This window comes from Pelobates fuscus, chromosome 13 (assembly GCF_036172605.1).
Source record: "Pelobates fuscus isolate aPelFus1 chromosome 13, aPelFus1.pri, whole genome shotgun sequence".
NCBI classification, from domain to species: domain Eukaryota; kingdom Metazoa; phylum Chordata; class Amphibia; order Anura; family Pelobatidae; genus Pelobates; species Pelobates fuscus.
This window is the reverse complement of record NC_086329.1, coordinates 22706050-22727642: the sequence shown is the minus strand read 5'-3', so window position 1 is coordinate 22727642 and position 21593 is coordinate 22706050. Positions and strand designations below refer to the sequence as shown.

The 21593-nt window shown below is 41.2% G+C and overlaps 1 protein-coding gene across 3 annotated transcripts in view; it reads left to right on the top strand.

Moving 5' to 3' along the window:
- The window catches only part of STON2 (stonin 2), an 85818-nt gene extending 74269 nt beyond the window's left edge, over nt 1-11549 (top strand). For all 3 annotated transcript variants that reach the window (XM_063440473.1, XM_063440474.1, XM_063440475.1), the window contains 3 exons: nt 843-2669; nt 5764-5966; nt 8521-11549. In XM_063440473.1, the coding sequence (XP_063296543.1) occupies nt 843-2669; nt 5764-5966; nt 8521-8604 (2114 nt within the window). In that variant the 3' untranslated portion in view covers nt 8605-11549. The remainder of the gene's footprint in view (nt 1-842; nt 2670-5763; nt 5967-8520) is intronic.
- The last annotated feature ends 10044 nt before the right edge of the window (nt 11550-21593 follow it).

The window sequence follows — 21593 nt, the reverse complement described above, 5'->3', positions numbered from 1 at the left end:
CTGCTTTGATGTGCAAGAGTCCCTTAGAACAAGATTTCCATGTAGTGGATAGAAATCCTTTTTTTTTATTTTTTTTTTAATTTGGATTGCAATTCAACTTGTTATTACTCACCTATTGGAGTGTATCTGAAAGGAAAGAGCTGTATCTGAAAGGAAGTTTCAGGTCCACAGATATACCTCCCTTGACCTTGAATCTGTCACCATCACCGATTCTTTCCTCTGCGTGCTATTATCTCAGCGTGCAATCCTAACTTGTGCCACAAAATTCTTCCTGCATTCGCTGGGAGAGGTCAAGCCTACTAGTGTACATGCATGAAGATTCTGGGAACATGCCTGGACTGAGAAACGATTAGCACAGGAAAATCATTTGGAGCGTTTACACAATACACACACTAAACCACTCCAGTACCAGTCGTGGGATTCCATCCATCAAAATGAGATTCTTCAGAAGTGCTAGATACTTTGTTAATCAGCACTGTATGTGAATTTTTCAATCTGGAAAATCGGGCATTGTTTCCTGGAGATGTGTAGGATTGCTGTTTTATCAAAAGACTTGGTAAATAACTGATGTGGGGAAAAAAAGTCATAGAATTTAGCAAAGAATGCCAGAGTTGGACAGCCTGGCTATTTTTCAGTCTTGTTGTTAATTCTGTTTAGTTTACAGTTTAGTGAATTAACCTCAGTACACTTATTTGTTTTGATTCAAACATTTGATAAACAAAAGTGTTAAAGTTTGCATTTCCTTTTCAAAAATGGTGAAGGGTGAATGTGCTGAGGATTTTTTGTTTTGTATATTGCACAATATGACATTTAACACAGATCATTCTGTTTCCATCTCACAGATAATTCCTCATGTTTCCAGGAAGATGAAGAGTTAGACATGGAGCCTGTCAACTGGCCAGCTGACACTTGCACAGTCAATGGCCACACAGATTCAGCTACGAGATCTAGGTTTCCCAGTTGGGTCACTTTTGAAGAGGAAACCGTTCCACCTTCTCCAAAAGGTTCTCCTCAGAAGCCACCTGAGACACCAAAGTCCCCTTTGACACCAGACACTAATTTTAATTCTCCTGGATCCCTGAAAAAGAGAGAGAGGCCTAAAAGTTCCCTGGTTGATCTTTCTAGAGGTCAGAGACTACATTTGTCTTCCTTGCACAGGCAACTTTCCTTAAATTGCACCCCCACTAAAGCTCCCAACCCATTTCTGGATGAAGCTTTAAAAGATGTCCAACCTTCTCCAATCAATCCATTTAGCTCCTTCTTTGAGGAAAGAGAGAGAGGCTCACAAACCTCTTCTGTGTCCAGTGGGCCAGATATAAGCCGAAGAGATTCCATCTCAATACTCACAGAAGAACTTGACACTGATCAATTTGAGGACTACAGAAAAAAAGCCCTGCAAGCTAGGGCTGTAGAGCACCTCAAGCAGATTAAACTTGAGGATCCAGATTCTCCAGGTACCACTTCACTGCCTGATGACCCACTGAAATTTGAGGAGCCTCTAGGCCCCTGTTTGGAATTTATTAAACCTCAGCCAAAAGATGGTTGGCCTATGATGTTGCGGATTCCAGAGAAGAAGAACATAATGTCTTCTAGACACTGGGGTCCAATCTATGTCAAACTAACAGAAACTGGTTTCATGCAACTATTTTATGAAAGGGGACTGGAAAAGCCTTTCCGAGAATTTAAACTTGAGGTAAACCATGATATATCGGATCCCAAACTCCAGAACTATGATGAAAATGGGAGGATTCATACCATTCGTATAGACAGAGTTTTATACAAAGAGAAACGGAAATACCAACCAATGCCTTTGGTTACTCACACAGGCGAGAGAGAGCAGGTAGTCAAGTTGGGGACAACAGACTATTCAGACTTCATTAGCATTATCTCTGCCATCCAAGATGTCCTTTTTCATCTGCCAGCCATAGTGGATCTGAGCACAGTGTACCAAAATTACATTGAAGAAGAGATCACATTAGATGTGAAGGATGAATTTCGTGGAATACTTGGCAAGGGTGATAATCGGCTTCTTCAGCACTCAGTCGTCACTTATATCCATGTTCTTAGCTTCATCTCAGGGATGACTGACTGTAGGTTGGGCTTTAATGATATTCTTGTCAAAGGGAACGAAGTTGTCTCAAGACAGGACATTATGCCAACCACAACTACCAAGTGGGTGAGACTTCATGAATGCCAGTTCCATGGATCAGTAGACGAAGAATTGTTCCACAGTTCTAGGATGGTGGTATTCACTCCACTGGATGCCTGCAAGTTTGAGCTTATGAGGTTTAGGACTGTGTTCTCGGAAAAAACTTTGCCTTTCACACTCAGGACAGTGGTTTGTGTCCAAGGGGCTGAGGTTGAGCTGCAGAGTTGGCTGGTTATGTCAACAGGGTTCTCTTCCAACAGAGATAATCTATCACAGGTCCCTTGTGAAAATGTCACCATTCGACACCCGGTTCCTGCAGAATGGGTGAATTATTTCCGTAGGGACAGCGTCTTGGGAGAGAGGTCTCTAAAAGCCAAGGTCAACAGGGAAGCAAGCTTTGGTTCTCCCAGTCTTTCTGGATCAGAACCCGCTATGAGGGTTACTTTAGGGACTGCAAAATATGAACATGCTTACAATGCCATCGTTTGGAGGATTAACAGACTGCCTGACAAGAACTCAGGTGAGACCATGATAATTTCTATAATATATGTATAAAAAAAGTAGGTAATGTTGACCCAAGATTGCTTACTCTTAAATGATGAGTACACAGTATGCCTGGTTTATAGATTGTGTTTTAAAGTGTTAAAAGAATGGATGTAGCCAGTGTACTAACGAAAAGGTTGCTAAAACGTGTGTAAGACATTTCCACACTGTTAATGATAACTATTGACAAACATTGTTCCTTTCTTCCATAATTCGTGTGCATCCACACAAGTCTTTCTGAAGATTCAAAAATAGTGGGGTTATGTATAAAGCACAGATCTAGGGGCAAAGTCCTAAAAGTGAAGCCGTTTGTAGAAACACAAGGTTGACTGCTATGGTAATTGCTGCAAGTTGAAATCTTTGCCCAAGAATTGTTAATTTTACAGAAGCCATTGTGATTTTGTGCAGAACATCAGAGTATGGCTGATCCATAGAATAGAACGTTTTTCAAAGCATCAGTAAATATATACAGTATTTAAAACTTGGTGCTATATTTCTCCATTTTCACATGACGCAGCACATGGATCGTGTGAGATGAGAACTCTCTATATTCACAGATGATCTCATTATACTGTATTAGGTATGTCTCTCTCTCTGTCTACTGATCTGTAGTTTGTGTCAGTCAAACTACCGGCAAATATCTGGTTTTAAAATATATTTAGCACTTTGTCTATAAAATTTTGTACTTTGCATGTATAACTTCGGACCGAACCAATTTTTTGGCAACATGAGCCTTTTTGATAAATAAAGACGGATTTTCATTCTTATACTAATGCTATTTGAGTGCGGTAACCTAAATAGGAGCACCATTAAGCTGGTAGGGTGCGAGCACCTGTTCTAATTTGTGTAAACCTACCTAAATCTTGTTTTAGGCCTTTGTTATCTGGATATATATATATATATATACACCAGCATGTATTCAACAATCCTTACAAAGAATTCTGGGATTGAGTTGTGAGCATTGTGATAGTTTATAATGTGTGTGCATATATATATATATAATGATAGTGTATCGGTGTAAGTTGTAACCTTCAATATAAAGAGACATTCCAAGCACACTAACTACCTAAGCTGCTGGTTTAGATTATAGTGTATAATGTCCCCTGTCCTTGTCACGAGCAGTGTCCCCAAATAAGCAAGAAATGGGAATCCTAGCAGGAGAAACTGAGATAGACGTATTACTGAGCCTAAGAGTGGCTGGGCTTAATAAACAGTGAAAGATAAAGTCAATAAACAAGGTCAGGAATACAGATAGACGGAAATCGATATAACAAGCCGGGTCAGATTTAACAGAGATAATCAAAATTCCTATAAACTAGCCAAGGTCAAAATCAAGAAATGCACAAGAGACTCAAATAACGCACTAATCGGGTACTAAGACAGAAACTACATAAGGGCACTGAACTAGGGACAAAACAGGATTGAATAGGGTTACCTAGGCTCTGATTGGTCTACATCGACTCTGCGATTCCAGAAATTGAGTAAATGAGGTCACCTGGGTGAAGCAAGCAGTTCTGAACAGGAAATTACGTTCCGTGAACGTTTGGCACTTAAGGATTCAGCATTCAAGCGTCCAGCGTCTAAAGTGGTATGTGGAAGCAGGCCGCATGAACAAACAGTGCATTCTACACACGCAATAGCTTGAATCGGCAGTGTCGATTAGGTAAGTATCTCCCTTCATTATGTTCATTATAACTGCAGCAATTTGCACAAGTGTTAAAGAGTTGCTTCAAACACCATGACCACTTCAGTAATTTGAAGTGCTTATGGTGCCTAGGTCTTCTATGTGCAGCATTGCGCTTGGACGGGTTGGAAAAGGATCTATGGAGAGCAGGACAATGCAATTTCCTTCTATCCAGCTGCCTTTAACCATAAGCTCCACCATCCCGCCTGTCACTCTTTGTAGTGTGGAACCCTGGTAGAAGATGAGCGTTTGGCAAATTAATTTTTGGTACGGGGGTCTGCTCACCCCCAAAATGCTGTTATCTAATATAAATATGTACCGGTATTCGCATATGATATATTTGAACACATGTTGCAAAGTGCAAAATGAAGGTGTTGGTTTTGTTTAATATATATATATATATAATTTTTTTTTTTTGGGGTGGTGGATTTATTTCACATTTTAAACCCATACATCTCCTACTTATATATAAAGCAAGCACGTTTTACCCTTATGTTTAACCATAACTAAAAAAAAGTTGGCCATAAACCTCTCATCTAGTCATAGGATATTCAAGCTGGAAGGAATTGAGGACGTTCCTTAACTATTCTGGTTGTATGGAGTCATATAGTCTGATTTACAAATCTGTCCATTAGCCCCCCACTAAATGAAGGTATTATAATCTTGTTTTACTAGTCTGTACCTTCGTATGGTGGCTGCATGGCATTCCAGGACATGTCAGGACATTGTGGCTGCTGATACTGCATTTTCTTATGCCATGGATGAAGCTTGGCAAGAATTGGCAGAACCACGCAGATAGTGATTTAATACATGCTCTGACTGCACCACTGTTACATCATAAATCTATATTGAGCATCTTAATCACTGAATCTCAAACCAGAAGATGCTCTCTGTACTTTGAAACAAATTAAAAGGCGTTAGGGCCCTGGGCAGGATTTCCAGCGAGGGCTGCTTTCTCTGCACACATACAAAGCTGGGGGAGTAGTGTTAAAAAAAATCTGCATAGACAACTACATGAAAAGCTTATTAGAATCGTTAATTCTAAGGTTGGATTCACAAAATTCTAAATGTGGCATCAAGATTACGTTAAAAAAAAAAAAATTATATTTTTATATATACACATTTGGACTTATATTATCTTATATATTAAAGTTAAATGAAAAAGCAATAAATTATTTGAAATAAAAGTCTAATTTCAAATGTGTTGTTATATTTTTTTTAAAAGTACTAACTTTTGGACCGATATGTGCAGCATGGCTATAATGCTGAACACGTATTAACCGTTTGGGTATGCCTTTAAATCTTAAAGGGTTTAACGGTCATGTTTTGTTTTGAAGTACACACAGCAGACTCTCCCCATACTGATCAGTGCTGTCTTATCTTGTAGGATGGGATCACCCCCACTGTTTCTACTGTCATCTTGAACTTGGCTCAGACCGAGAGGTCCCCCAGAGATTTGCTCGCTATGTGGAGGTTGAATTTGACATGCCAGCTGCCTCCGCATCCAAGGTTGCTGTGCGATCCATATCACTGGAAGACAAAACCGATGTCAAGAAATGGGTGAATTATTCTGCACATTATTACTACAAGGTAAGAACTAGGTGGCCAGGTCAGGAATTGGAGGGTCTGGGGGAAAGTCTTTAAATTAGGGAGATGAGGATGAGTCTTTAAAGAGACATTCTAAACACCATAATCTAGTTTTGTTTAGTTTGACAAATGAGCTCTCACAGCCCCAACTCACCAAAGAGATCTTAGAGTATCAGTGCTGCCAAAATTGGCCATGCTAATGTGAAAACAGGTAAGGGGCAGGCCTGTAGCTGTTGTGGGTGTCCAAGTTTTTGTCAAATCAATGTGAAGTCTGAAAGGATCTCTGAGTGTGTTTGATATAACTGGTGTTTGCACATGACACTAGGATCCATGAATTAACACGCTCTCTTCATAACTAACTTGGTCGTTTGTCAGATAAATAGTGCTTCTGTACCCATGGGGTCTGAAAGATAAACCCCCTCCCCTATGGAGCAAGTGTATGTTAGGAAATGCCCTGAATAATATTTATGCAATCATTACAAAATGATGCAGATGTTCTAATATAATTCATATACTTTTTAATTTTAAAGGAAACAAAAAAAAAACAGTAATTGTTCCTGTGTTGGGTGGTTGTTAAAGGGACACTCCAGGCACCCAGACCACTTCTGCCCATTGGAGTGGTCTGGGTGCCTACTCCCACTACCCTTAACCCTGCAACTGTAAATATTGCAGTTTTCATAAACTGCAATAATTACATTGCAGGGTTAACTCCTCCTCTACTAGACAGCCACTAGAGGACACTTCCGGGTTTATAGCACAGATTTTCTGTGCTATAGCGTCGCTGGACGTCCTCACGCTATGTGAGGACATCCAGCGTCGCTGAAATCCCCATAGGAAAGCATTGAAAGCATTTCTCCTCAGCCACGCATGCACAATAGGTCTCCCCCGCCAACGTCATCCGGAGCGTGGGCGGTCCCTGAACCAGGGACATCAGCGCTGGATAAAGGTAAGTCACTGAAGAGGTTTTAACCCCTTCAGCAACTTGGGATGGGGGGGGTGGGAGGGAGAGGGGACCTGCAGTGCCAGAAAAAAATGGATTGTTTTCCTGGCACTGGAGTGTCCCTTTAATGCATTTATGACAACGGGGACTAAATAGTAGATGATGATTCCATCTTTCATATTGCCCATAAATTACTCCTAATGGAGCAAGGAAACTAAAATACGAAATCGCCAAAAAATAACTTCTTGGATCTAATATTTCCAAAGGCCCATTTGAGAGATGTCTTAAGTAACAATGCTTGATGTTCAACTTGAACCAGTCCTGTGCGCAGCTCAGCTTTGAATTTCCTAGGGAGAGTAAACCTCGGTGCTCCGTACTGGATTATAATTATTTATATAGCGCCAACAAATTCCGCAGCACTGAACAGTGGGTGGACTAACAGACACGTATTTGTAACCAGACGAGTTGGGTGCACAGGAACGAGAGGGGGTTGAGGTACCTGCTCAAATGAGTTTACATTTTAGATATCAAACACTCGTTTATAAAGATGACGTTAAGAGCACATCTCTAGTCCATTATTAGATTTGTTTATGCTGATGGTGTCCATCAGATGTAATACAGATTGACTGCCCTGTTTGCAGTATGGTTGCATTAAATGCTTGATCACTGTGTGCTTGCAGCATGGTCTCACTCTGAGCTCACTGTGGTTTCATCACAAGTTTGACGTCTCTTGGCTTTCATCATGTTTACATTCAGATCTTCACCACACGTTCCTTCCAGCACAGTTTCACTCTGAGATAGGCCAGTCCTTGTATGTAGCAATGTTACATTGTAAGCCCTACCATTTTTGATTCTAGCAGCATTGTTGCATTCCAAGTTCAAGCGTATTGATTGCTAGCTTAGAGCGTAAACCTGTTGTTTTTAACCTTTGATAGGTACTCAAATTATGTACAAGCTGATAAGTTAGCAATCCATTCTACCATTGTAATGTTAGCAAAATAACCTATTCCACATTGTAAAATAAAAATATAACATTGATTCTGTTAACATTTCACCACTTCGAAATTGTTCCTCTTTTGCGAGGAGCTTTAGATACCACCTGAAATTAGGAATTTGAGCTCCCTCCAGTGGCCAATTTTATAGAATGAGGCTCATTTTACCATTGACTTCTTTAATACTATTTAACAGAAGCAAAAACCTAAAAGGTTATGGTGGGGAACAAATCGTGATTGAAAACCTCTTCCACCTAAAGTCTGTGGATAGTTAATACAATGTTAAACAAATATCTGCACACCAGTCAAGCCATCAGACATCAGACTTGCTTTTCCCACAGAAATCTTATCCTGGTACTGATAAGTGCTATTTACCTCCATCATTATCTGAGGAGACTACTACATTTCAAAATCTGCACCAGCTAATTTGGAATGAAGCCGGTGTAGCCTCAATAAATTCTTTGTCCAGGGGTAAAACAGAGGGTCTGCCACATCGCTCCATTTTTCTCACTTTCATAGGACTGTGATGTAACCTCATGGCTACCTATAAACTACAGACAATGCTGCCAAAGATTGTATTTTGCATTCTGACCGTATGTCCTCTTCTCTTCTCCAACACATCCAGGTGGAACTAGAACAGAAGAAGTCCTTGAACCAGGGCGTGGAAAGTGAAGATGTGGATAATCCATGTGAATGCACTGCCCAATAACATTAACTTTCTTCTTTTTCATATTGGGAGGATAACTTGCACAAATGTCACCCGGACCGCTAAAAGACAAGGGGAGACAAGGCTTCGTACCCCAGTGAGATGCTTACTTTTACAATATCTCACCAAGCTACTCCGCTTTTGGACAGTGGTACCGTGTGCCCACGTGGATGTGTTTGGTTTTCTGACGTTACGTAAGGAAGGCGCATTGAGATAAATTTGAGATAACCTTCTTTTAATTAAACTGGATGGTCATAGAGAATTTTTAAAATAATTTCGAAAGAATTGAAAGCATTTCCTAATTCTTCCTTGCATTTCTCGAAATGACCACTTTGGCCCAGAGGTCCATCTTTGGCCACCAGTTAGCTGCCACATGTGTGCTCACTGCTTCATCATGCTAACATGTCACAACCAATCAGGGAATGGTTATGATAAGGTATGCTGCTGCGCTAGGAAATTGGAACTTACGGAATTGTGTGTGACACATGTTGAAAGATTCCTAGCCCAGGTAGTGGCTGTACTTGGCTACCAACATATTCGAGGAAGTCGTACATTTCTATTCAAATTCCCAAGTATTTGCAACAAAGTTGCTGGTTTTAAGTACAGTATAATATTTTGATGTATGTGGTCCCTTTTGATTTTTACTTTTTTTTGTTAATTTCATTTTTACTAGATATTTTATTTATCTAAAATGTCAGCACTGCAAGAAAAAAACTTTACTACAAATAAACCTGTAAGTGCAATATTTTAGGGAATGTGCCAAACTGTGTACCAGGCGATTACTAGGGAGCTAGGCTGACTATTGGACTGTTGTAGGGATGTCACACCCTGAGTATTGGATTATTGTAGGATATTTGTCAGACTGGGTACCAGGTTCTTATAAAGGGTGTTCCCAGCAGGGATCTGGGTTATTATGGGCAAAGTTCCAGGATGACTGCCAGTTATTATATACTAAATTCATATATAAATGTTCCATGCTGGGTACAAGGTTCTAATAGCAGAATGTTTCAGAAAGTGTACCAGGTTACGTCTTCCAGGATGCTCACCGGGTTATTCTAGGCAGTGTACCAGGATTCTAACTGTGTCAATATAAGGGTTGGTCAAGGATGGTTACCAGATTATTATATAGGATGTTATGGGAGGGGGTCTGGGATGGTTACCTGGTTACTGTTGGTGATATTTTAGAATTAGTACTAGTTTTTCTAGAGGAATGTCAAGAATGGGTGCCAGATTAATATAAGGGATGTCCCATGGCAGTTGCTGGGTAATTTTTATTAGCCAATTGTTGGCTAGCTCAACGGTTATGCAAAGATCTCTCTGTTGTGATATTTTTTATTACGTAGGATCGATTTTGAAGAAATATCAGAACCTTATTAATGTGACTGGACATCGGCCTTCTTAAAAAGCACACTATGGCAATTTTTGTTCAATTACAGTCGGTTACAGAATTCTAATAGGAACTAAAAACACTCCTTACTATAGACTCAGTTTTAATTGTTTGAATGAACCAGGAGCAGAAATAAATCTAGCCTGTTAGAAAAAAAAAAATCTTTATTATTATTTATCTACACCAGTCATCATTAACGTCTATGGGAATGTTTTTGGATAAATCATTTGAAAGTCATTTTCTAAAAGATTGGAATCGTTTCTGCTGATTCAAACAAATTAAATCAAAGCCTATGTTGGCCAATTTTATGGCAGGCAAATGTGGTAGGTCTAAATAACTAAAAGGCCATCAGGCATGTGTGCACGTGACCCTCACCCATCACACTAGTCTGCTTGGTTCGGGTTTTCCTTGTGATTTTCTTTTTCTTTTGTACATTTGACGTTGCACTATCCCAATTGTGTTTTTATGTGTAATTTTTTATGGAATGTTTGGATATGATATATCATTTTTAACGTTATTGCAGAAGATTTGTTACCTCTTATCTACAGAGAAGGAAGAGAGTGTTTTCTTGCAATCTGATATTGATTAGCCCTCAAATTGAAAGCTGTGCTATAATTAGCAACATTGCGGATTTTCATTTTGTGCCACATGTTAGCACAGCTTTGATTGGTTGCTCTGAGAAGGAACTAGAAATTTATTAAAAGAACACTCTAGGCACCAGAACAATTGCAGCTTAATGTTCTTGGGCAAAGACCTAAACTTTCTCAAACAATCGGTAAGGCAGATATTTATTGTAATTTTGTTAAATACATAGAAGGCATTGGTAGTTGTTATCACTGTTTTCTAAAATTACGTAATCGCAGCTCCTGCCTTTGAGACCTACTGAAAAAAACAACAACAAAAAACAAGATGGCTTCTATCTTGCTTGATAATTGGGCGAATTATGTCCCTAAATCATGTAAAAAAGTGATTGCAATTTATCTCAAGGTTGGCTCTGACCTGCTAAAAAGTTTACAGCGCTCTCAAGAAGTAAGTTTACAGTGCTAGTCAAGTGCCACCATTTTTGGCTACAACTGGAAGTGCCTCCGATCATGCTGTTAAATTGATCAGATTGATATTAATTTAAGAGACAATGTAATGATGATATTTTGTAGTGTGGTCCTATAATTACCGACCCAGTGGATCCCAGTATGTTTTCAGTGTCTAATGTGGAATATTCACACAGGTGACTGTGCACTAAACAGATAGTTGTGGGGGGCAGTTAACTTGCAACATTTGGGCCAAAACATTTCAAGTTTTCATGCTTATCACTTAACTAATGAAATTAAGCAGCATAATCTTGCCTGCCTCATGGTTTTGCCCAGTTGCACTTCCCCATTAAGGTAAAAAAAAAAGGATTTATAAAATAATCTGCTATGTGATGCTATGCTCTGGAGAAAGATTTTCCATCAGACAGGGTTAAAATGTATTTTTATTGCATTTCACTAGAAAAAAAAATGTTACTACTGATTGCGCTACACTTTAAATGTCCAATGTCAAATAAAGAGGTAACATTGCGTCATTTCTTATCCTTGGGCTTGTGAGATAATACACGTTGGCAACAACTGTATATTATTAGTCTTTGTCAAAAATTAGACATTCTTACTAATTATTACCGTGACTAAATTAAAAGTAGATTAACAGGTAATGGGAAAGGTGGTCGATATAACATATACCATGCCTATCACTGTCGTTCCAGGTGTTATTCATTTTTGTAAATTTTTTTATTCTTTATTTTTGTTGTGCAGTTAATTACATGGTATCGATATATACGCCACACCAGCGTGTTGAAGGTGAACTTAGGTTCGGCAGTGGCAGGAGAGATTGCACATTTTTATATAGTAAAATAAGTTTGGTTAAACAGTAAAAACATTAGCATGGGGTGGGGTTAACCACGTTTAACATAGCTAAATTAACTTTGCTAGAGTAGTTGTAGTGTGGTACTCTGTTTTGCAATATAACAATATCTGGGCTTTGTGTGATGAATATACAGGTTACGCTACATATATATATATAAATACATATATATATATATATATATATATATATATATATATATATATATATATATATATATATGCTGTGCTGTAGTAAATAAAATAAAAAGACAAAGACCAGTAATAATTAACAATGCTAGGGCATGTCTACAGCATAAGACGATATCACTACACATTCTAAACGCTAAACATGTGTAAGGTGAGTGAAGTGGGTAGCAGATTATTCCTGATGGTTGGTATATCAAGAAGCACTGGCTGCCAGGATATAGTGAGTAGGGCTCCGTTCTACTTATGTGTTGGTTATGATACACAATGTAATGTACAGGATTGGCAGTGATTGCAAGGTATATGAATGCATGAATGAACAATAGCCTGTGTTAGTGAGTTAGGGTGTCATGCTGTACAGAGTAAGTGCTGAAAATACTTAAGTGTACCGCTGGGTGTATGACAGGGTAGTGGATGCAGGCAAGATTTTGGGAGCCTCTCAAGGGACCAATGTCCGCTATTATAGTGTCCATTGTTGGCCGTCAGCCCACTCCGCCTGGCGGCTCCGGGGGAGAGTCTCTTGCAGTGGCAATCTCGGTGCCGTATCGTTTCGGCCTCCGTGCTGGGTTTTGCTGAGTTGCTCGCTGGGGACTCATTGTGCATCTGGTGAGGACGCAGTGCGGAGTTAATCTTCCACCCATTGCTGCTGATTGCCCTGTGGTACAGACTCGGCTGAAGGTGAAGGTGTTATTCATTTTATGTTGTTTTTTTTTTTATAACTGTGGCGCTGTTGCCCTAAACTTACTAACACATAGTTTTTGGGGGGTATATGGAGGTTGTTTGAAATAGAATATATATATATATATAAATAGAAGGTTGCACTCACGGATTAAAAGTCCAAAGTTTAATAACAAGTAGTTAAAACATCCAAGATCAACGTTTCAGTCCTTTCAGACTTTCATCAGGATCATAAGGATCTTATGATCCTGATGAAAGTCTGAAAGGACTGAAACGTTGATCTTGGATGTTTTAACTACTTGTCATTAAATTTTGGACTTTTAATCCGTGAGTGCAACCTTCTATTTATATTTTTTGGATATTGAAGCTGTCTTTTGGTTGGCACCCGGCTATTAAGTGATATTGGAGCGTGTGTGCAGGAGCAAATACATTTTTATATATATATATATATATATATTTATATGTCAGAGTTGGGGGGAGGGGAGGGTTTTCACTATCGGTCAGATCTTGTTTCCTGGTGGTATGTACAATACATAGGCTACATCAGGGGTACCCAAATGGTAGATCCCCAGATGTTTCAAAAACTACAGCTTCCATGATGCTTTGTCATTGTAAAGGCATGCAAAGCATCATGGGAGTTGTGGTTCTATAACATCTGGGGAGGATCTACCTTTTTGGCACCTCTGAGCTAGATAATATATATATTAACTAATCACAGCAGGGATCTCCCTTGAATTAATGAATTGTTTTCTCTTTGGCATTAGATGGATTCCACGTAAACCCTGACAACATCTTTGCTAAATTAGTCTCTATTTTCATGCATGAATGTGAAACTCTGCACTTTTTATATGTAAGTACAGGTGAAGTCCCCTTGGAATTATAAGGAAGAGATCATTTAGTGACAATCATGCCAGCACGGGAGGTAGGTCCCTGAAAACAAAAACATCCGCTTTGCCCTTTGTAATAGAGATCATTTTCATGGCACCGTATCCCTGTTCAGCAGCTCGTCAGGCCAACACCTGCATTTATTCTGAGTGTTGAATTATACCACTTGGGTTATCTGAGTGATAGTGTTAATTTCAGATTGTTTCTGATATTTCTCTATCAACCTTTCCAAGAATCTATATCGGAACAAGTTCGCCAGTTATATCCATCTTGAAAACTTTCAGCTGAAAAATCCATTTAATTCCCATATTAACCCAGCCTGTGATTAAAAAACACTCTCCGTGTTATTACCAACACACTCCGGTCTGTATCTGTTCCTTTCCTTCTGTATCGTCTTCCAGTGATCTCCCTGGAGTCTATTCACTGAACAGTGTGTGGTGATGTGTTATCGATAGCGCTGGGACAATTAAAAGCAACATTGTGTATGAAAACAAAATCTTTGAGGCAGCAGAGTTGGATTTTTCTAGATTAAATCTGCTGTTAACTTGTGTTATCACAAGTATCACAACTTGTGTTATCACAGTTTGTTTCATTTGCTAATGTGATGAGAAGATTCAAATTCTGAGTCTTGCACCAGTCCTAAGGATTCCATGAAAAACGTAAAAAGTGAAGACCCAGGTTGGTGTCTGTTCAGAAACATTGCAGCAGGGGGAAATTGTCAAGAGCTTCGTAAGTAAAATGAATTAAAGAAATATCTGTAATTTGAAACTATGGACAGTTTTTTTTGCCCTATTCATTAGTATTTGTTTTTATGTAAAACATCTGCTATAAACCAGTCAACCAGATAAAACCTTAAATTATCGTGTATTTTGTGTTTTCCTGATAACTTCGAGATCTTTCCTAAACATGAGACGTTCTTCCTAGATGTTCCATTGTTTAGTGTAGGTCCATCTAGTACTTAATTCAGCCTGTCCAAATACCATTAGTTTTTCCCTTGTCCTTTTCAGCAATTTTTCAGATACCCACAGATTTCCCTCATCATGTGCAGATATGTGTAGTCCTCCCTTAGTCTCGTGCAGATTCCTTTAGGTCTGCTGCCTGTAGTCCTCTGCAGACTCTTTTAAGTCTTCCCCATTCTTATGCAGGTTCCTCTATAGAATTGACTGAAAAGTGGCAGTTAATATCTTATGTATATATAAAGGGTTTCTCCAATTATCATAACCACTACAGTTTAGTAATAGATTGCCCCTTACCTGGGTCCCGGCCTGGTGAACTGGTGATACGGGCACGCCAGTGACGCTGCCGCAGAGGGTTTAAACTCTGTATGCGCAGGGTTTCATTGCAAAGTTATGCACATACAGACTCCTAGTACTATGACCACTTCAAATCACCCTTTAAAAGCAAAATTTAGGAATGAGGAATAAACATGTAACTCTATGTACTCTATGTACAAAACTGTATTCCTAACGCTATAGTGTCCCTCTGCACCCCCGCCTTACATGATCATGAAAGAGTTAAAAACCCTTTCTTGCACTTATCTGATGGCTCGGTCTACTCCCCTAGCAAAGTTAGTCAAAAGGGGAACTTAATGTGCATGCTCCGCAAGCCCCACGCAGGCATTAGAGCTTCCCCCTAGGAAAGCACTGAATTATTGCTTTCCTATAAGGATGTCCTCATGCAAAGCGTGAGGATGTTCAACGTCGTTTCAGAGTTAAACTCCATGTGCTTCTCGAGTTTTCTCAAAAACTGCAGTGTTTTACATTGGATTAAGGGAACAGGGGCACTGCACCCAGATCACTTCAATGAGATGAAGTGGTATGGGTGCCTATAGTGTCCCTTTAAGTGGGACTAAGTTATGGTTATTGCACTAAAAATAATTATATGATAAATGATAGCGACAAGATAAGTTTCAGCCCAAGGTTGCTTTACGCATGTTTTTGAATACATTTGGAGACACCTAGGCTGAAGCATTGTGTTTTGTGGCATCCTTGACTGAATAAAAGAAGGGGTCTTTTTAAGTCTTTATTTTCAGTTTAGAGCATGATATGTACAGAGTGACGGAACTACCGCACGTGCAGCCGATGTGGCTGCACTGGGGCCTGCATACTAAGGGGGCCCATCGGTGGACCAGTGCACTTAGGGCCACCTGTTGCCTTTAACAGCGTGACAGGGCCCCCTTCATATCGGTAGCCTGGGAGGAAGTGGCCGGCTCTCACTTCCTCCCAGAAAGACGTAGAGCCGCGCATGAGAGAGGAGGAGAAGGCAGAGAGGAGGGGGGTGCTGACCGGGTGAGCCAGTCCCTAACTCTCAACAGACTCAGCCTGCAGACTGGACCCAAGGGATGCCATCCTCCTACAACCAAAATATAGGAAGCTGAAGGGTGGCTATGAAACTGTACATTTTGACCAGTGTGTGTATGTCTGTCAATGTGTGCATCTCTATGTTTGTCAGTGTGTATATCTGTGTATCTGCATGTGTTTCAGTGTGTGTCTGTGTATCACAGTGTGCATGGCAGTGCATGTCTCTATAGGAAAATGTAAGCACCTACACTACACAGAAACACACCTCTGCATTCAAACGTTAACACTACATAAAAACACAACCCTGTATTAAACACCAAAATTATATATAAACATACCCCTACATTCCGACTCTACACATAAATGCATCCTTGCATTCAAATGCCAACACTACATACAAACAAACGCTTACATTCACACAACAACATGCTTACATGCAAACACGGCTCAGTGCTAAATACAACCCTACAAGTGATGTAGAATTATTTAAAAATCTTTATTGCACCTGTATTGAATTATTGTACTAACTCCATTTTAATCTCACATAACCTCACATTATGACAAACCCTCCATTTTGTCTACATTACATGACAGAATTTCCTAACAGCATTTAGTATAATGAATAGAGACTGTATTTTCTAAAAAGACATAGCTGACTCCGGAATTATTGAATCTCCTGTAACATGCAACAAAGTATAACCAAGGCCAGAGCCAAGGCCATGAGAACACTTGACAGGTCTATAGTCGCCATTTGGGCAGTCGGAATCCAGGACAAACCACCCCCATAACCTAACCCAATAATACACAGACACTAAGTAGTATGGGGAAATTTGTCCACAGCTTTATTAACCAATAATTATAATAATAATAATAATAATAATGATAATAATAATAATAATAATATCGATAATAAATTAACAGGTAAACATGGGTCATTGCCCCCCATACTCCGCCCCCTCGCATCCTGTTCCTTCGGCTACCATACAAAAGGCAATGACCCCCATATAATAACACATATACATAATTATAACATACACCAACTTTATATCAAAGTGCCAACCACCATTAACCACGGCAGGGGTATACCCGGATACCCCTGCCCCACCAGGTTCTGAGCCACCTCCAGGACTCGAAACCTCTCAACCACCGATGACCACAATCTGTTTATTCCACCTCACGTTCATCCAGGGGAGCCTATTTCCTCTCCTTCAGCTCCCCGTCCCGCCGCTGTGAAAGAAACGGGTTAAATAAACACAAAACAAACAAAGGGAGGGTGGGTGGGACAAACTCGACCAGGTAGGAAGTTAGAATGACTCACCTAAAATGGCTGCTCATTTAAATAGCCAATCCCACTTACCCATAATTCCAACCCTCGCTTACTTCCTCCTAAGCCCGCCTCCTAACCCCTGTCAAGGCCTTTTTCCGCTTAGCTGCGCTCTAGCTACATGGGGCTACATGACAGGTCTATAGTCGCCATTTGGGCAGTCGGAATCCAGGACAAACCACCCCCATAACCTAACCCAATAATACACAGACACTAAGTAGTATGGGGAAATTTGTCCACAGCTTTATTAACCAATAATTATAATAATAATAATAATAATAATGATAATAATAATAATAATAATATCGATAATAAATTAACAGGTAAACATGGGTCATTGCCCCCCATACTCCGCCCCCTCGCATCCTGTTCCTTCGGCTACCATACAAAAGGCAATGACCCCCATATAATAACACATATACATAATTATAACATACACCAACTTTATATCAAAGTGCCACCGAAGCCTCCCGCTGACCTTTATATCAAAGTGCCACCGAAGCCTCCCGCTGACCTCTACCACCACGTGGCACCCGGGAACCCCTGGGGCTACGACTCCTCCCGTCTCTACCAGCATGCCGCCCCTGCTGCCCATACCGAGGGGCTGCCACACCTTCCCCTGCTGAGCTATCCGAGGGGGAGCAGTGCCGACCCGACCGCCCCCGAGCATCCCGGGACCCCAGAGATCTAACGGGCGAGGGACTGTCGCTACTACTCCTGGAACCCGGGCCCCCCCTGCGCCCCTCCACTACGGAAAGACCCGGCTCCCGGCCTACCCTACGCCCTTGCCTAGCTACCTCCGAAACTCCCTCCCCCACCCCCTTACCTCTGACCCCCTGCTTACCAGACCCCGATGGCCCCGAACTACCCACCACCCCTACGGGAGACCCTCTGTCCGACCTGGCCCCCTCCCGGGAACCCCTACCACCCTTAGAACTCACTCCTTTAGAGCCACATTTTCTCTTCGGGGCCCCAGGGCCCTCCCCCTTTCCCACTAAGGCCTGTGCACCCCCATCCGGCTTACTCCCGCCCCCCCCAGTGGCAGAGCTCCCCCGAACAACCTTCCCGCCAAGAGGGCCCCGACCTGAGCCCTCTGCACTTGCCTGATGCCTGCCAGGCCTGCCATGCGGTCTCCCGGATCCAGCCTCCTCATTGTCTCCGCTGTCCGATGGGGGGGAAGCCCTCCTGGGCCTCCCCTCCGTGGGTCCCGAAGCACCAGGGGGCCGCCCGGCCGCCTCCGACCTGCTAGCAGCCGCGCCCCCGTCCACGATATCCCTTTGCCGCCTAGTGCACATCCGAGGCTCCGTCCGCACGCGGGGAGGCAAGGCCTCGACCACGCGGCTCCCGGGCCTGCTGCCGGTCGCAACTGGAACTCCACTGCTACCGGGTACAACTTCACCGGGCCCCGCGCCCGGGCTTAGCCTCCTCGGGGGCCTCCGGGCCCGGACCGGTCTCCCGCCCTCGCCGTCCCGATCTGCCGCCTCCGCCAGGGCAGGGCCAAGCTGTGCCCGTAGCCAGTCCACACCCTGATGCCGTGCTGCCGACCTGATCCCTTCCAGCAAACGCTCCACGTCGTCCATTGTTCCTGCAGAGGAGACAAAAGAAATCCGACCAAGCAAAGTCCGCGCACACCGAGGCGAACACAAACTCGACCAGGTAGGAAGTTAGAATGACTCACCTAAAATGGCTGCTCATTTAAATAGCCAATCCCACTTACCCATAATTCCAACCCTCGCTTACTTCCTCCTAAGCCCGCCTCCTAACCCCTGTCAAGGCCTTTTTCCGCTTAGCTGCGCTCTAGCTACATGGGGCTACAGTACTAATGAAATGTTCTATTCATAAAAGAACCTTGCACCTGACCACAAGACTGACATCACTAACTACGTAAAATGACGCCCAAGCCCCCCTTTCCACCGAGTAAACCTCATGCTGGGAAAGATGGCGCTTGAGCCATCTGTCCACACCCGTGTCCAGAACAATACCACCTCCCGGTGGGAGGACACCTAGCTAGTCACTCAAATCCCTGAGCCAATTAATAATATTGATGGGTGGACACTGATATAGCCACTTAACATTTAATCCAATTAATGATGTTTATTTGTTATTATCTGATATTCAATGATGATGTCATTTTGCCTTTAAAAGGGTCTGCATACCCGTTTTCTAACCAGATGCCATTAAATTTTCTGAAGTGCTTTTAACCTGAACTCCATGTGTCAGTGTGAACTTACTTCTGCGTATACGCAATTTAATCATCTCAGATTTGGACAGGAACAGATAGACATTTAAACATATTTGTTTATTTCTAAATTAATCTACATCACAAGCATGGGGAAATGGTAGAGCCCCAGCAGTTAAAGCATTGTTGGAATTGTACAACAGATGGGGATTTACCTTTTGGCCACCCTTGCAATACGGTTGGCCCTAAAAAATTATTGTACCAGTGCCGTCTCTGTGTTAGTTCTGCCACTGAATGTACTTGACACAATTGGGGAGGGAGTTGGCCTAAAAATTGCTTTAGAAAAAAAACAAAACAGCCCAGCATTGACTTAAACAAGATTTGTGCTATGCATAATACAACACATTTAAATAGATAGCAAGATTGGCACCTGGAGGGATTCAGAACTGCAAGGAAAGACATACAATACTAGTCACAAAGCCTTTCATTCACAATGCAAATCAATTCTACAAGGCCAGAAACTAATATGTGAATGTTCAAATAACCTGTAAAAGGAGCACAGCTGGACATAACCCTTATGTTGTCCTCTATTGGTGGCCATGGATATTGCTAACATCAGGAATGCATTCGACTTCAGAATGTGTACATCATTTGACACACTTGCCCTATAAAAAGTGCATGGCACCGGCTCGGCAGCTATGCACGCACACAAGACTGACGGTATCCTTTTTGAATGCAGAGAACTGCTGGCAATGGGGCCCTGTGGACAGGGCACAATGGCTATAGAATGTGGAGTCTACACTCTAAAAAGGCTCTGACACGTGAGTTTATTTTCACTCATGTCACTAAATAACAAAGAAACAAATATAGTGTAATATTGCATTAAATGAAATAAAACACACTTATTTCATTTAATGCAATATTACACTATATTTGTTTCTTTGTTATTTTACATAAATCAACCCCAAATTAATATGAGGGGTAAGTGCTTTATGTTATGTTAGGCACTGCCCTCACTTTATGAATTGGGTTGGGGCACGTCTCCTAAACATAGAATTAAAAAAAAAAAAATTACGTTTTCTTCTGACCTCTCAAGATTACCAATGTGTCACATTGTTCAGGAAGCCTGTGAATTCTGAATCCTCTACCCCGTGTGAAACATATTATAAAGTCATAGCAGTTCATTTGCGTTCCTGGCTAATTAATTAATTTCATGCTAGGAGTACATAAATTCAACATATTGCTAGTCCACACTTTCAAGCTCGTCCAGACTGAATGCAGAATTTACAGGGATTCCTATACCCACAGCATTAAATGCGAATTGCGGACATTGGAAGCGATTTTCAAATTGCAGGTTTATATTGCTCATCTGGAAAAACTTCTTGGTTGGAGAGATTATTTTCTAGTATACCATGGTATACCACAGTTTTGCGAATATGCATACGCCTAGAATGGATAATGTTAAATGGACGCATGCAGGTTGCTGAAATGCATGTGTGAAGTGTGTGCTCTTTTTTTCCCCATTAACCTGGTTACACCCTCTGGCTATCAATCTGACAACCAGTCCTGTTACTTCCTGGTTTGGTTAGTTCAGTGGAGCTAAACTCAAGAGGTAGCAACTGCCCAGCGCACCTGCCTTACAAAGACTTCTCATTGAGCTGCATTGGGAAGTCTGTGATTGGACAGCCACAGAAAGTGTGGGCGGAGTTAGAAGGGGAGGGCTGCTGACAGGAGATATGCGACTTTTCCAAGCTGTTTTTATATATCTCCCCAATGGAAAAAATACATAATTAAATGTGATAATGCATAAACAGTGATTTAAAAAAAAATATTTAAGCAGTGGAGTGTCCCTATAAGTTCTGAATCTTTTTCTGATTGGCATATATAGTGTTAAGTGGCTTGTTTCCTTTAATATATATATAATACTCTCATGTATAGAGGTAGAAACTTTCCAACCCAAGTTTATGGGGTGAGGGATACTAAGGTGGACTCTTTATATCCCTCTCTGTCTGCGTCCTTTGGTAACTCACAATGAAAACAGTTGGGAAAAAAAAAAAAAACATGAAATCTTGACCAACTATATTTTTAGTCAATTTGGTCTGGACCTGAAGCTTTTTATTCCAATCTGAAGCCTTAAATTGATTATATCCTTGCACTA